Here is a 16676-nt window from a genome sequence, read left to right as displayed (position 1 = left end):
TGAGAAGGGAGCTATTACTATTATTATTAACGTTGTGTTCATATGCTCGCTTTGATGCTGGTTGGTGATTGGTTTGTTACGGAAACTCCGATGAAAGCACCACCCCCAGAAGTCACACATGTGCTGATGTAAGCCACACCTTTCGGATACACAGAGCTTAAGCAGTCAGTGTGGTAACGGAAAGGACTATTACGACTAGGAAAGAAATTGTTAAATCATACATTCGTGTACGTTTGTTTCTGTATCGTTTATTCCTTGATTTGTGTTCTACAATTGGTTCATACGTGTAGGTATATGCTTTATCTCAAGTGATTGTGAACTGGGTTACTCATTTATATTTTCCCAATATAATCAATATTATCACTCAGAATTGGTCGGTTTCTGTAGGACGGTATTTGAAATACCTATCAAAATACTGGCTAAAAATTGGCAATGCCATCAATTTTACTGGTGAAATTCTGTAGTGGTGATTACAGATATAATTTAAAACACTCAAACCTTGTGAGCATTAAAATATTGGCTATTAATAAATAATTTTTGAACACAACATCACCGAACAAAAAAAAAATTCTCAAATAGTACAAAACATCATCAACGAATGAACAAAGTAAGCTATGCTTCTATCAAACAACAATCGACTCTGCACATCTTTGGTAACACTGAGTATACACTGATAAATATTTCAAATATCATGATTATCGGTATTTCTATTGTCAATGACTAGTACGTTAGCTTTAATGCGCGTCCTGTGGGAATGCTTTCACATTGCTTAGTTGATTACTTTGCACATAATTTTAAGTTTTTCGTGTGGTGGTTCGACTACAAATGTTTGTTCTCCGTTTTCATCCAAGTAGTCTGCGTAGTTGAGTTCGCTTTTGGTTATAAATCCCAATGAGCTTACTACGCGCTGTGAAAATGCTCCGGTTGCATCAGTTTTCATGACCTGTAGAGCAGGTTATTGTATACATTATTGGTTTCGTTATGTTTCGATTTTTTACCTGAAAGCCGCGGTCCAAAGCAAGTTCCTCGCTTTTCTCTATCAACTTCTTAGCTAATCCTTTGCCGCGAAACCTGAAGCAAATACTTATGTGAATTTCACAACGACAGATACGAAACCTATGTACCTACTTACTTTGAGTCAACCGAAAGTATTCTTATTTCAAAAATCTTATCAACGTCAAATTGCTTGAAAAGATTAATTTTCAAATTTTGCTCGTAGAGTAGTTTGAAAATTTTCTTGAAATTTTCATCCTGGATATCATTAAGTTTGTTCATGGATTGTTCTATATCTCTATTGCCATGAAGAATGCCATTCAATGCTACACCGGCAATCTGAAATGGTAAGAGTCCATATTATTTATCGCTTGCATGGACCTTCGACTATCGCACTTCTCCTTCGCCTGAAATTGCCATAATGCTAACGTTGTCTCTTAGGGTGGATAGGCTATGGAGTTCCAAGAGTGGATGGCCCTGGCCTGGACGGGTAAGGTGCACAGCTTTGTTCAATGGTTCATCGGCAAAGAAGGTTTGCCGAAGATGCTCGATCACGTCATCGTAGTATTTGCTAGTTATTGTCTCTATACGAATGTTGTCCAACTTGCTATCCAACATGATTGTACTACGAGAAAGCTGCAAACAAAAAAAAAATCGATTAAGAGCTACTATTAAAGATTGAGAATAATAAGTTCTTACGGTAGAAAATCTCTTCATAAATAACATTGTATTATTAATTAAGAAATGTAGTGTTGTCACGGTAAGGCATTGCAATGAACTGTAAGAAACAGGGTAGTCAGGTGTTTTGATTAAAGCGATTACAATGCTATCAATGGCGATAACAAATTCACGATATCTACTGTATTCCGATAATACAATGATCACCGGGTGACCTGGTGGTTTATCAATGCAGTTCGTAGGTAAGTCAAATTGATTATTGAAGTTTGTTTTTAGTTTTTTTTTTCTCTTTTGAGTGGTTATCAATAGAAACGATATAAAAATTTATTAATTGCACAATGCTGCAGTGCCATCATATTTCGATAATATATCGCTTACAATCGGGGATTTTCTTATATAAGATTTAAAGTTGAGGAGGACTTATCTCTCTCTTCTATCATTTTTATTTATTAAAAAAGCATAGAGTAAAGTGTTGGGAAGGTCTGCTAGAATCAGACTTTCCCGCAAATATCACAAAAATTGGTGATGTTTTCGAAGAGTTGTAGGCAAATGTCCATTTCGAGATGATAGATTATAACATCTGTACGGTAATTCATCTATTTTATGAAGGATTAACAAAAAAGTTATATGGACGTATCTTAAGTTTTCTATATTAAAAAGAATGAACGATGCTCCAAAGCGCGATACATTTCCTTTTTTTGCAACTTTGGTGGAGTACACCCATATCCCTTCACTATAATTCTACAGGGGTTGTGCGAATCATAGGGTTCTAGCAAATTTGTACTGATGTAACTTTGTTAAATATTGTTCGATTTTTATTCTTCAAGAAGCATTCTACTGAAAAACTAATCAAATTTTATGGTATTGCAGTGGAAGTGACCATGGTTACCGGATACCGGAGATATTCTGGGTTTCCGGAGGGCATGTCTAAATTGCTCAATTTGTGATAAGTTTTTCTCAGGGTGTCCGTTAGTAATCTGTGTTTTTTGCTCATACGCTAAAAATAGAATCATTTTCAAAGCGAATAACGCACCAAGAGCAAAAATCGGCTCAGAATCAACCGAGATATGGTCATTTCCCTGGAATCGGTCCTGAGGGAGGGTTCTAAATGCGGTCAGTTCTTTCATACACTCAGACCATGCCATGAGACACCTTTTTCTTCATTGTTTTTTTTCTATAGACTTTAAATGGATCACCGACCAAGTTGGCCACTTTCGGAGCCACCAGAGTGCCCCCTGTAGTAGGGGACAAATTCATTTTTACATGGTTTGTCATCAGTAGGATTTTGATAGACTTTGAATGGACCATTGACCACATTGTCCACTTCTAAAACCACCGGAGTACCTCCGGGGAACCTGCAGTAGAAAACAATTTCTTTTTTACACCAAAACATGCCCCGCGACATCTCTTTCTTCATGGTTTTCATCAATAGGCTTTCTTTAGACTTTTAATGGATCATTGACCACATTGGCCACTTCGGACACCGGAGTACTCCCGGGGACACATTGGCCGCTCTCAGAACCATCGATATGTCTGCGGGAGCACCTGCCGTAGAGGAAAATATAATGTTTACATCAAATTACGCCGTACGACAGCTCTTTTTTTATTTTATTTTTTCATGAACAGTCGTGTTATCCCGTAATTTGCGCTCGATAATGGCCGCCAAGTTATTTTGTGCAAACAACTTGATATTTAACGGCGCCGGTGGTGTAGTGGTAAGCGTGATTACCTCTCACCCCAGCAGGCCTGGGTTCAATCCCAGTCGACGCCGCCGGGATGTTCTGAGGCATAACATCTCTGATCACGCCTTCCTTCGGATGGGAAGTAAAGCCGTTGGTCCCCGATTCATGAGTTGATGGGTCGATAGGTAGGGTCCAGGTGTGGGAGCTGCCTTTCTGGCACGTCGGAAGCATTGGTGCTCAGCACGGAAAACAAGATCGACGGAAAAAACAAACCAAAGGAAAAAAAAAAAAAACTTGATATTTACATTTTTGAGTTCAACCACTTTAAAAAGCGTAAATGACAATCAAAATGAAAACAAATTCAAGGAAATGTACACAATATTAAAATTGAATAATATTAATAGTTTCTCATCCTTGAATGTCAAACCATGGATACTCACAGGCACTCACGACGGCCATTAACAATCACAAAATACTGGATTGATTTGAATTGGATCATTACCCACATTGGCTGCTCTTGGAACTTACAGGGGGGGGGGGGGGGGTCCTGTTACACATAAAGTGGCATACATATTCAAAACCCAGTTCAATGGCAAATCATTTGGAGAAGCCGGAATCACACTGGTTCCACCAAGTTTGCTTTGGTGAAACCTCCGGGGAAGTGCCCAACAAACAATCGCCTATTTAAGAAGTCGTTTCTTGCTTAATAACACTTGTACAATTTTTATTAATAAATTAACAAAAAATAAGAAATGAGCAAGAAGCGTATAAAATTAGCACTTTGAAAAATAAATTGAGCATTTTATAGGCCATGAAGGTCACTAAGAACGAAAACAATATCTTTTGAAAATCTGCAAATATTCATCGAACCACAGACAAACAGAAGTAACACTCGCATCTTGTACATCGAACACGCATTTAACGGTCAATTTAAATATGTGTTAGTTGATAGCACCTCCGCCAGTGGCGCTTATAGTTAATTTCCTTGCGTTTGACGTTTACACACTACTGCCATCTGTTGGGCGTGCTACCCGTGACAGTGTTCTCAACAGATGGCGGTAGTGTTTTAGAGACGATGGTTTACAGTGGAAACTATTCAATGTGTTATGTCTGTTTGTCTGTGATCGAACTATCGCCTCATTTTTTTTTGAACAATCAAATGAAGGGGTTGAATGCAAGATTAAATTAACTATGGGCGCCACTGGCGGAGGTGCTATCAACTAACACATATTTAAATTGACCGTTAAAAGCGTGTTCGATGTACAAGATGCGAGTGTTATGTCTGTTTGTCTGTGGCTCGATGAAGATTTGCAGGTTTTCAACAGATATTGTTTTCGTTCTTAGTGACCTTCATGGCCTATAAAATGCTCAATTTATTTTTCAAAGTGCTAATTTTATACGTTTCTTGCTCATTTCTTATTTTTTGTTGAGCCTTTTTGAAATTTTCCCTGGGACATTCACTGTGCTTTTTGCGTCTTTTTTTTTTACCTTTATATTGCTCAAATGGCATTTTCTAGTGCTCTTTTGTGACGTATATATTGCTAAAACAGCTGTTTTTAGTGCTCTTTTGATTTTGTTTAATGGTACCTTTTTCAATTAGACCCACATTCGTTAATCTTCTTTATCGACATCGTCTTTGTTAGCCAAGACACAGTATCATTATTTATCGCTATCTTGAAAATACCATATGGAAATTATTCTGGGTTATTGGCTCATAAACTTTCAATTTAAAGGAATATTTCCTGAATATCATTGGATTTTTTAATTTTGTATTGCGCAGTGTTTGTTTTTAATTGCTCATTTTTACTTTCCTACATGAATTATTTTCTTTTCTTAAAGAACGATTCATATTTTACGATGGCTCATCCTCATGTTCAAGCATACATTTATCTCCTGGTTTCTGGAACTTTTTCAGTTTTTAAAAGATATTTTCATTTTCTTTTTGGGGAAATAATCACGATTTTACAGCATATTTGGATTTAAACAGTGATAACTGTGCGCTTTACGATTGAGCCTTCCAAATAAACGAACTAGATAAAAAAAAAACTGTGCGCTTTTTGTGTGGGACCTTTTAGATTTATTTATCGCGCTTATTCAATATAACATTGCTCATTTTGCCACTTTTATGGGAAAATATGTTCAACTGCAGGTGACGTGGGTGAGTTATTTAGTGCTCAAATTTCCTAATTTAGTGGAGATTCATCCTTATTTAATTGAGCGTATTCTATTTGCTATTGCCCTTTTTGCCACTTTCACCGCTCAAATTCAAATTATTAAAAGAAGCTTTTTATTTGTTTATTGCCTTTTTCTTCATTTCTATTGCAACTTCTTTTTTGTTTATTGGTGCACCCCTGTAGTATTTTAGTGGCCAATTTGAGATTTTTTATTGCTTGTGCTTTGTTTAATTAGGGTACGTATATATTTTTAGTCGTTAGCATTTTATTGGCATTTTGCTTCCTTAAACAGCGATGATGTATACGCTGATTAACATGTGAAGTAACGTTTAAATTAGACACTATTATACATTTATTAAACGGTTATTCAACTGCAGGAAAATTAACCCGAAAATAAAGAACGGTAGGAGATATTCATATAGTTGTCCTTTTTTATAGATTGTTTTCATTATTTCAGACGAAGCACGTACCATACACAAACACAACAGATATTAGATAATTTATTATATTCATTTATATATGTTCGTTGGTTGCATGGGTTTCGATCCATGTACCTTCCGATCACCAGCCGCTTGTCTTGCCATGTGAGCTATCCTAGAATACATCATATGGGCTACTCAATATTCAATAAAAGCTTGTTTGAAACTGAATACCTATCAGCACTCCCGATCATCCCAAGGTCCAGTGGGTATCATTAATTCATTCATCTGTCCCATTTCCATGGAAAGGATGCTCGGTTAATTTTGAACAATATCAATGCATTCGTTGTCGTGAGTGATGTAATCGATGATTATTATTTAGAACACAAATAAAAAAGGGTTGAGCTTGGGATTGAACTCACGACCTTCTACTTGGAAAGCGGAAACGGTAACCACTACTCTACTGATTTCGTCTTGTTGCTAGACTGAACCAGTGTTGTCGAATAATGAATCTAATACGTCGTTTATAAAGCATTTATAAAGCATGCAATTAAAACATGGACTCATAGTGGTATAAGAGCCTTTATACAGCAATATTGTAAAGCAATGCAATGAAATCAAATAATGGAGCTAGAAAACATTTATAAGACGTCTAATAAAGCATTTTATTAAATCAATTGAAGACAGTCGAATTAAAGCGTCAATGTATGTGCATATTACACTTATTCAGTTTGTTATTAGATCAAATTTCTGGTTCTGAATCAGGAAGACAGTCAACGTTTATAAAGCTTTTAATAAGTAAATTATTCATGTCAGAGCAAAAACCGGAATAAAGGCGCATCTATCGATTTCAATGAGCTTTTTTCAGCACATAATTCGACATCATGTTTTATTTAGCATTATTTGAATCGTACAGATTTTGGACAGTTTCAATGGGAATTTTATCCCACTCTTCAATCAAATATTTTTCCAAATCTTAATGATGATGATGGTGGTGGTAACACACTCCTAATTCGGGCCTCAAGGGTTGACCTGAGTGGCTCGATTATGTTTAAGTCCGGGGACTGCGCTGGCAATGGAAGATGATGGAAATCATGTTCATGCTCTGCGTACACGCAAACCAAAAATCTATTAAAGGGTGATACGGTCAAAATTTGGTCAATATCAACTTGACGTATTTCTTTCAATTTTGCATTTAAAAAACCTGAACACCCCTCATTTTGAAGGTGTGTGTGTGTAGAATGTTGCTCCTATTTTGATTTTGGAATTCACTCTTCAGTTGTCAAAATGCCGTCCAAGCAAGAAGAGCAGCGTATCAAAATTTTGCTCGCGCATCGCGAAAATCCGAGCTACTCGCACGCAAAGTTGGCAAAATCGCTAAAAGTTGCCAAATCAACCGTTACAAATGTAATTAAAGTGTTTGGGGAACGTTTGTCGACAGCCAGGAAGTCTGGATCGGGGGGAAATCGAAAACCGGAAGCCGCTGAGACGACAAAGAGAGTTGCCGGTAGTTTCAAGCGAAACCCTAACCTCTCTCTCCGAGATGCCGCAAATAAGCTGGGTGTATCGTCTACAACCGTGCATCGAGCCAAAAAACGAGCCGGACTATCGACTTACAAGAAGGTAGTGACTCCAAATCGCGATGATAAACAAAATACGACGGCCAAAGCGCGATCCCGGAGGCTGTACACGACGATGCTGACGAAGTTTGACTGCGTGGTAATGGACGACGAAACCTACGTCAAAGCCGACTACAAGCAGCTTCCGGGACAGGAGTTTTATACGGCAAAAGGAAGGGGAAAGGTAGCAGATGTTTTCAAGCACATGAAACTGTCAAAGTTCGCAAAGAAATATCTGGTTTGGCAAGCCATCTGTACCTGTGGCTTGAAAAGCAGCATTTTCATAGCTTCCGGGACTGTCAACCAAGAAATTTACGTGAAAGAGTGTTTGAATAAACGTCTGCTGCCTTTCCTGAAGAAACACGGTTGTTCCGTACTGTTTTGGCCGGATTTGGCATCTTGCCATTACGGTAAAAAGGCCATGGAGTGGTACGCCGCCAACAACGTGCAGGTGGTTCCCAAGGACAAGAACCCTCCCAACACGCCAGAGCTCCGCCCAATTGAGAAATACTGGGCTATTGTCAAGCGGAACCTAAAGAAGACCAAAAGGGCGAGCAGCAGTTCAAGGCAAACTGGCTTTCTGCGGCGAAGAAGGTGGACAAGGTGGCTGTACAAAATCTGATGGCAGGGGTCAAGCGTAAGGCCCGGCCATTCGGATTTGGAAAAGCGGAAGCCTAACTGAATATTTTTCCTGAATTTTATACTAATTGAAATTGAAAAAGAAATTTAATTTGATTTTTTAAATAAACGATTTCACCGATTTACACGCGTTTTCCCTTGACCAAATTTTGACCGTATCACCCTTTACAATGAATGTTAGTTCCGTTTCCTATCATCCTCTGTTCATGAACATCGCAACGAATGTTAGAAATTGACCATGCAGGCGATGTAATGGTTTTTTGTCTTTTTTTTATTTCGTGTTCCATCTACGCTTTTGACTATACCAGTAAGCTTGTAGAACGACGCACACACTTGTCTCGAATCTCTCCAGCAGAAAAAGCATACGAAGTCGAGCATGCGAGAAAATGAGCGCTTCATCTTTCCTTTTAGGCTAACCATATTCAGAAGCATGGAGAGAGCAGTGGAGAAAGCACAGGTCTGATAATCGTAACGTCCGTGGTTCGAGTCCAGTCGGCAACCTTTTTTCTATTTTTTTCGACATAATTAATTTCACTCACTAATACACTCCCCTCGGTTCATGCGGTCTCCACTAACATCCTCTGATGATGAATCACACATAATTGTAAGCGAATCTTACATCCCCCGGTTGGGTGAAGAAATACTTCGTCGTTCAATATTATTTCATAATCCTTGGCCTTTATGTTGCCCTTCATAGCAACAAAGGTCCAAGAGAATGCCTTAACATTGCACCCCACACCATCTCTGATAGTTGGTCGAAGGCATTCTGGGTTGTATGTTTCATCCGGTGTGCGCAACACGTAAACCCGACCTGTAGTTGGGAATAACGTGAAGGAGGACTCATCTGTCCATACCACACGATTCCATTCATCTGCTGTCCATTCCGTATGGTATTCTTCTTTGGTATGGTCCTTGCACCAGCGCATCCTTTCCGCAGCATTTTTCGGCTTTGACAGCGGCTTGAAGGTTCATACCGCTCTTTTCGGACAGTAGTTGTAGAAACTGGTTCATAAAGGATTGTGTTTAAAGCAGCTGTTGATTTAGCAACACTAATTCGCCTGTCTGTCTTGACGATCCGCTGTTTTTGAACGTTGTTGCCGACTGCTCAATTTCCGTTTCCGCCCACAACTGCTGATATCAACTGCCGTCTTCCCAGGCTGCTCGTCCTCACGCATAACCCGGCAAACTGTGTTAATGGAAGCACCCACCAGTTTGCAAGTTTCCGTGATAGAAGCACCTGCTAGTCGAGCACTGACTATACGGCCTCGCTGGAATTTTGAAAGCACAAACGGCATTCTGTATTGCACGCTTTACCACTTAACTTTGATTAGACGTTAATATTACTCTACACGGGAAGAAAAAAGTACCTAATTTTGAGTTCTTTTCACCCAGGTTGGCAGTTCCGACCTCAATTTAAAATTCTAGCGCCTACTCAATTTTGACATCAAAAAGAGAGCAAGTGAGAGGCATCAACTCAAAAGTAAGTTTGAAGAACTCAACCGTTGGGTAGTTTTGGTTCTCCGTGAAGGGGAAATCAGGCTATCAACTAATTTTCGAAATACTAATACAGATGCAAGTAAACATCGAGGCTACCTTTTATGATTATATATTGGTCGCAATGTTCATTGTCTACATTTTTCATAACGAATCGCAAAGAATGAATATGCATCTTTGTCTTCTTCTCTTTTTCAATCTGATCTTACTGCTCACACGCGGCATGGTCACATGCAATGACGTTTATATAAGGTCTGGGCCAAGGTGACTACATATAGGTGTTCTAATGTGTATAATTCATGATTCAGCGATGTTGGATTTTTGTATGGGACAGCGACCGAGTTTGTTTACAATTTGCTCTAAAACCGCACTTTTCCCCCCCGCGACCTCCTCGCCTATATACTGACAAAGCTGTATCACCATTTGTATACCCACCATGGTCTGGGCCAAAGGGCTTATTGGTGTTAGTGAAATGTGCAAATGCTTTGTGGTGTTCGTATTTTATTGCAATGTTTATCTTTTACACGAAACAGCTGTTGGCAGTTACGTATTTCTATCTGTTCTCAGTATGTTGGCAGTTACGTATTTCTATCTGTTCTCAGTATGTTGGCAGTGACGCATTCCTATCTGTTCGCAGATGCTCAGAAATGTTTACAGCATTTTTTCTTCTAACACCAGCAAACTGCCTGGTGGCCCAGACCTTATATAAATGTCATTGAGTCACATGGACGAAGACAAAAGCAAAATTTGAATAATAAGTAAGGATGCACTAAAACGCATCCCTGGGGTTTTTCGTTGCTTTTTCTAGAGTCGGTGTATAATGAGTCACGCCAAGAGAAAAACAGTTGAACTCGCATCACGGTTTTCGAAGGATTCCCTTTCTTTTCACTTGGCAACAGAGGACTTCTACATCAACTTCAAATGACTTCTAGCTAGAACAAAAAATTGCGGCTGTAGTGAATCATTATATCAGTGATTTTGTCAAATTATCTTATCAAACAATAGTAGAAATTCTCATTACTGATCATTAGTAAACGTATCCCATGACAATTTAATGCTCACTGCGTGTTTATGATCATTTCTTCAATTTTATTTTATATTTTATTGCAATACCTTTCGTGGACCTTTCATAGCATCGTAATGTTTGTTTACTTTGCACAATAGGTAGCCGGTTTGACAGTTCAATAGGTAGACTTGGCTTCACTCTTGGCGTGACTCATTATACACCGACTCTAGCTTTTTCCATTCGAGTGAGGAATGTGTTCCCACTATCGACGTCTGTAAAAAAGTTGTAAAAACTTTTGATTGACGAGTGGTATAAAATGCCTATTGAAACAATTCAGAAACCATACGATTCAATTCCCAGGCGAGTGCAAGGCTAGTCCTTGCTTCCGAAAAAATCTTTCTCAATATTATTATTGAATTTTCATCGGTGTATACGAAACTTTTCATATCTTTTCATATCGTCACATCTTGCATGTTGACAAAAAGTAATGAAAAAAGTTCATATAAAGCCTACTGATCGTATGCCACAGTTTGGCGTAAAAATGCAATTGTCGCCTACTGCAGGTTTTCCGGTGGTTCCTAGGCGGCCAATGTAATTAATGATCCAATTAGAACTTTATAGAAAGCCTACTGATGCAAAACCATGCAAAAAAAAAGTCGCACGGCATGTTTTGGCGTAAAAATATAATTTTCCCTACTTAAGGTTTCCTGGGGGCATTCCAGTTGTTCCGATAGTGGCCAATGCAATCAATGATACATTTAAAGTCTATAGAAAGCCTACGGATGAAAAACCACGAAAAAAGAGGTGTCGTACGGCATGTTTTGGTGTAATAATGGAATTGTGCCTTACACACCTAGATTTTTTGCCGAGATGGGCACCACCACCACAGCAATCTATTTTCCTGGATCTCAGTGAAAAATTTGCTGAGATTCAGTTAACAAACGGGAATTTTGCCGAGATCTTGGTTAACAAACATAAATTTTGCCGAGATCTTGGTTAACAAACATAAATTTTGCTGAGATCTCAAAATGAAATTGTTGTGAAAATGAAATTGTCCCCTACTACAGGTACCCTCGAGGGCACTCTTATGGTTTCGGAAGTGACAAATGGGGTCAATGATGCATTTAAAATCTAAATAAAGCCTATTTGTAAAACAAAACCACGACATGTTTAGGTGTAAAAATGAATTTGCCGCCTAGCATAGGTTCCTCCGGGGGCACTCTGGTGGTTCCCCCAGGGGCACTCTGGTGGTTCCAGAAGTGGCCAATGTGGTCAATGATCCATTTTAAGTCTAAAGAAAGCCTATTCGTAAAAAATCATGAATAATATCAAAATATTTTGGCGTAAAAATGAATTTGTCGCCTAGGTTCCCCTAGGTCGCCTAGTATAGGAAGAGGCCAACGTGGTCAATGATCCATTTAAAGTCTATTTAAAGCTTAATGGTAATAAAAAAAAAACATGAAGAAAGAGGTGTCACATGGCATGTTTGGAATGGAATTTTATCTTACAATAATTTCACATAACCGTAGTAAATCCAAATATTTTCTCATTCATCTTCAAGATGGATGTTTAAAGCATACTTTGGTGCAATAAGCGCATGGGCTTCGTAGAACATTAGAAAAGATTTTCACGTAGAAAAATTCATGTAAATTTAGGTGCTCTGAGGCTGACAATGACGAGCGTCAATTTTTACGTAAAATTGAGTCATAATAGACGTGAAATTCAGCTCAATCAATCTTACCTTTCATGGAGTAACGGACTTTTTAGTCTCTGAGCGCTTAATTTTATATGGCATCTTTGATAACGTCTCATCGTTTATGTCACATGATAGACAGTGCAACATTTTCAAGGTCATCAAATATAAACAAAATTTGGACTTCAGTTCTTGTAAGTACTCACCCAGACTAGCAAAACCCTATTTGGGTTATGAGAATTTAGTTCGAAATTTTGATTTATGTCATCAATAGTTTTGCGCACGCTTTGGTTTTGCACGGCTATATCTCGTAAACTATTTGGTATTTCTCAATGCAGTTTTCTGACGAAATATTCTTCACAGCAAAATACAAAACTTTTGCGAACATGTCAAGGCCAGAATTTTACTTTTCGTCAGAATACTGCATTAAAAAATACCAACTAATTTGCGAGATTTAGCCGTGCAACACCAAAAGGCGGTCAAAAATATTGATGATGGCATAAATCAAAATTTCGAAATAAATTCTCAAAACCCTAATAGGGTTTTGCTAGTTTGGGTGAGAACTTGCAGAAACTGAAGCCCTAACTTTGTTTACATAGGGTTAACTACCCCATTTCCGGCCTATTAAGCATAACCCGCACTTAGTCTTTCTTAATCTAGTTCAGTTTAGCACCAAACGAAATGTTATTATTACTGATGGCTTCCAAATTTATTTACCTTTACGTACAAACCGTAAGATTTGAAAACGAGAAACCAATCGTTGATATATTGTCATAAGTCCAACACTGCTTCTTGACGCCAAACTCGGCCTACAGATTTTAAACTCGGCTTAACGCATTGAAACGCAATTGAAACGCCATTGAATTTACTTCGGCCTATCGGATGAAGATAAAAATTGATTCGTTTGGAGCGTTTCTTTTGTTTTTGGGAATAATGGGTGCAAACCTTCATACCACACGTTCGCATTGACTTCGTTCGGTAGCTTATTAACTAAAGTATCGTACCAAGCGCATAATTGACTTGTTAACTCTGAAATCATGGATTTATTTGAAGTTTTCTGCTCGATAGGCCCAAAATGGGCGATTAGGCCGAAGTAGTTCTCTACCCTATTTTGTGTTGCACTGTGTTAGTTATTTCAAAGTGTGTAGAGCAAGATATAATATAATGTTATGGGATAAATTATGTCTTCAGCAATGTATTTTCCCTCATCATATTCGGCCTTTCAACCATTTAAAAATTGATCAGTCTTGTTTTATGTTGACAAACTTTTATGTTTAAATTATCATCTTTTTATGCTTGTTTTTGTTTCCGTTGTCAACCTCAATCCAGCAAATATTTGTTTTAAAATAGCCATAATGTTGGTTGTTTGATTTTGACAGCTGAGAAAACTTAGTTAAACGTTGTTTTACCTATTAATGCTACTACTACTATTGTCTCACTTTCACTAATAAATTTATAAAAGCTATAACAGATACGTATTTCGTTTAATGCTTGCAAACTTCTTCAAAGTCTTGTCATAGACTTAGTCACCGAAGAAGTTTGCTAGTAGTAAACGAAATACGTATCATAAGTAGAATTAAAAGAAAAAGTCAAAATAATAAGGTATTCAATCATTCTACTTAAACGCTAATCTGTCAATTTAGATAAAATATACAGTTTGTTCTTAACAAATGTAGGTTTAAATCAACTTTCTTGTTGGTTGAAATAAACTACAAAATGTTAGAAATAATCAAAGTTCTTGGATGAATAATCCAACTTGTTTGTTAAAATGAAATGAGGAAGTTTCCTGCAGTTGCTTCACACCATCAAGTGCATTATTAGATTAGTACGTTCATATGTTGTTGATGTTCCTCATGATGGTAAACAAAATAAAGTGTTAAAAATTAAGCAAAAAATAATGACTCCGGGCAGAACAAAACACTTATTTTGGAACGGAAACACATTTCAAATATTCTGAGAGAATCTGAGCGTTAGTTTCCGTAAGTTGGTTATGATTGTCTCCCCAAACTAATTCTTCTGTATCATAATGGCCTTGGGAACGGTTGGATTCGTACTCCGTAGTTCGTGCCATCACAGTGTATCGCCTGAAAGCGATAAAATTTCCGCGTTCGACGAATTTGTCGGGCACCATTTTTTTTTTCTTTACCCGATGTATATATTTTTTAACTGACAGGTTTTACATGCATTACAAGTAAATTATAAATTATAAATTAACGCAACTTTCGTGTTATTCACACACATATTAATTTAGTTTGTTTTAACCTAAATTTCGTGTTGATTCATCTTAAGCTTTGCTGAACACTTAATATGACCTCCACTTAGGCAAGATTTTTGGTTTTTATTATGGTCTTTAAGTCCATTCAAAACCTAATAAGCCGCTTTAAAACTATGTTATAAAAGAATATAATGGGGTTTGTTTTAAAACTCTGGACACTACCGTGGGAGAACTTTGAACATGTCTGGTGGTGTCTGTAGTATGGTATGTCTATGGTCGGGGCCTGGGAGGAAGATCCAGACTCGAAAAATATGAACGTCAGATCGAGCCAAATACAAACTGTCATGAACTTCATCGCGAGCTAAACAGTTGGTTGATGCATTTCTTATAATTGAAGAATATAGAAGGCGGTATTGATAGCTTGCGTAAAGTATAAGGTGTCCCAGAATGTCTAAACACGACTTTGGAACACCCCTGCTTATTTCAGATGACGTTTAAACAGCTAATTATCACGCTGAATCATTGATTACATTTCGAACAACAGTTTCGTGTATCGCAAGTATCGGTTTTTTTTTTTGCATTTCCGTGACAATGCGAAGCATTTTTCCGGAAAAGCGCAAACAGATTGTGCACAAATTGTGTACTATCCCCAACACTTCTCTGAATCAATTTGGCCAAGCTTTGGAGCGCCAAATTTGGGTGACATAATTAATGGACCATCCCTAATATACATATTTAGTATATACCAATAACTAGTATTCCTAGATTTTTTTTTATTTGACGATAATTCCCATTTTTGCAGATAAAGAAATTTTTCTAATTGACATGCTCTCCTTTGCTTCCTAGAGATTTATTTGTTCATGTTCATTTTATTATGATTTTCGTACTCTACGCACCTATTCAGCTATACGCACGCGAAAAGAAGGCACGTCCGAAATGGTACGAGCTGTCTGGTGATGTCTCGTAATATCTTTGACATTACCACCACACGTTTCGTTCGGATTCTAGTCGAGAAAAGAATGCAGCATCACCAGTGAAAGTGAACCGATCCGAAGAAAGGGTGGGCGCGTCGGCTTGATGGCATGAACTGGTATGAATATTGATGGAGGGTGAAATCGAGAGAGGGAGCAGCGTATTGTAATGATATTTAAAAAAGATCATGGAGACGGATGTCCTTGAAAATCCTCTTGGGATAATGAACAACTTCATTAGTGTTGGAGACAGTAGGCAACCCCTCCCCCATTTTTTTTTTTGTATATGGAGTTTCGACAAAGGTTCATTACATCACATAAATGCCAATGATAATTTAAGATTAATAAATCAATAATCATTTATATATATTCAGAAATAAAGAAGATTAAATTGAAAGAATGCTCCTTACCTTCTAAGATTTTATTATTTGCTAGTGGCTTGAGTGTATTTATCGCGAAACAAATTCAAAAAATCACTTATGGAAAGATTAGTAAATATAGGTTATTGGAAAATCACAATCTTATCCACTGTTTTACCCGGAGAAAAGCTTAGGATGCTGACTCCAGATGAGTTTACAACGAACTGATAAGATATGCTGATATGCTCCGGTTGATATTGGGGGGAGTACTACAGCTTGATACAGTGCTTCACGAAAAATCTTTGGATATCATTCATATGATATATACCAAGTAACAATTTTGGTTTTATGAGGGTTCTGCAGACCATGATTTAGACTTGTAGAATACTTTAAAAAGTCAATAAAACTTGCAATATTACTTGGGATATGCAGGCGCATTTTCCCTTCAGATGTTTCTTAATACCTTGTAACTGTTAACAGTAGGTGAACTGGCCCAACAGGTTGCAGTCCATTTTTCTCATAAACCAATAGTTTTGAATGGTATAATAATTGTAATCATCACTTTACTCCCTTACTATTACACATTGTATGTCCTGTGAGATAAAAGAGAATACGCCTGGTATGTATACAATCATTTGTACGCATGTCACGCGTACGCGAGTGGTGGTAGTTGGATTGTGGTGCGACAAGTGAGCATTATTTTCTCATGGTTTTCGTTTTTCTCATACCTCACA

At 37.7% G+C, this 16676-nt stretch overlaps 1 protein-coding gene across 2 annotated transcripts; it reads right to left on the bottom strand.

The window, feature by feature from the left end:
* Positions 1–226: 226 nt before the first annotated feature.
* AANATL7 (Arylalkylamine N-acetyltransferase-like 7) lies at positions 227–16154 on the bottom strand. Of its 2 annotated transcripts, none has more exons than XM_065236205.1 (5): positions 15994–16154; positions 1390–1629; positions 1133–1332; positions 999–1071; positions 227–943 (listed from the first exon to the last, which is right to left on the bottom strand). In XM_065236205.1, the coding sequence occupies exons 2-5, from the start codon at positions 1609–1611 to the stop codon at positions 770–772; spliced, it is 669 nt and encodes a 222-aa protein (XP_065092277.1). In that variant the 5' UTR covers positions 1612–1629; positions 15994–16154; the 3' UTR covers positions 227–769. The 2 variants fall into 2 exon arrangements, with proteins under 2 accessions (XP_065092277.1, XP_065092275.1); XM_065236203.1 differs by lacking the exon at positions 15994–16154 and adding an exon at positions 1693–1734.
* Between the last annotated feature and the right edge of the window lie 522 nt (positions 16155–16676).

Source organism: Ochlerotatus camptorhynchus, unplaced genomic scaffold, assembly GCF_037179485.1.
Source record: "Ochlerotatus camptorhynchus isolate MF236.1 unplaced genomic scaffold, CSIRO-AGI_Acam_v1.1 ptg000535l, whole genome shotgun sequence".
Taxonomy (NCBI): Eukaryota; Metazoa; Arthropoda; class Insecta; order Diptera; family Culicidae; genus Ochlerotatus; species Ochlerotatus camptorhynchus.
Note: the sequence above shows the minus strand (reverse complement) of the source record. Positions and strands in the feature narration are given on the sequence as shown.

Coding starts and splice junctions, on each gene's coding strand:
- AANATL7 (XM_065236203.1), bottom strand. CDS start 1,719: ATGTTATTTATGAAGAGATTTTCTACC. Junction 1,630..1,692: donor TTATGAAGAGATTTTCTACC/GTAAGAACTTAT, acceptor TTTTGTTTGCAG/CTTTCTCGTAGTACAATCAT. Junction 1,072..1,132: donor ATACTTTCGGTTGACTCAAA/GTAAGTAGGTAC, acceptor TATTTGCTTCAG/GTTTCGCGGCAAAGGATTAG.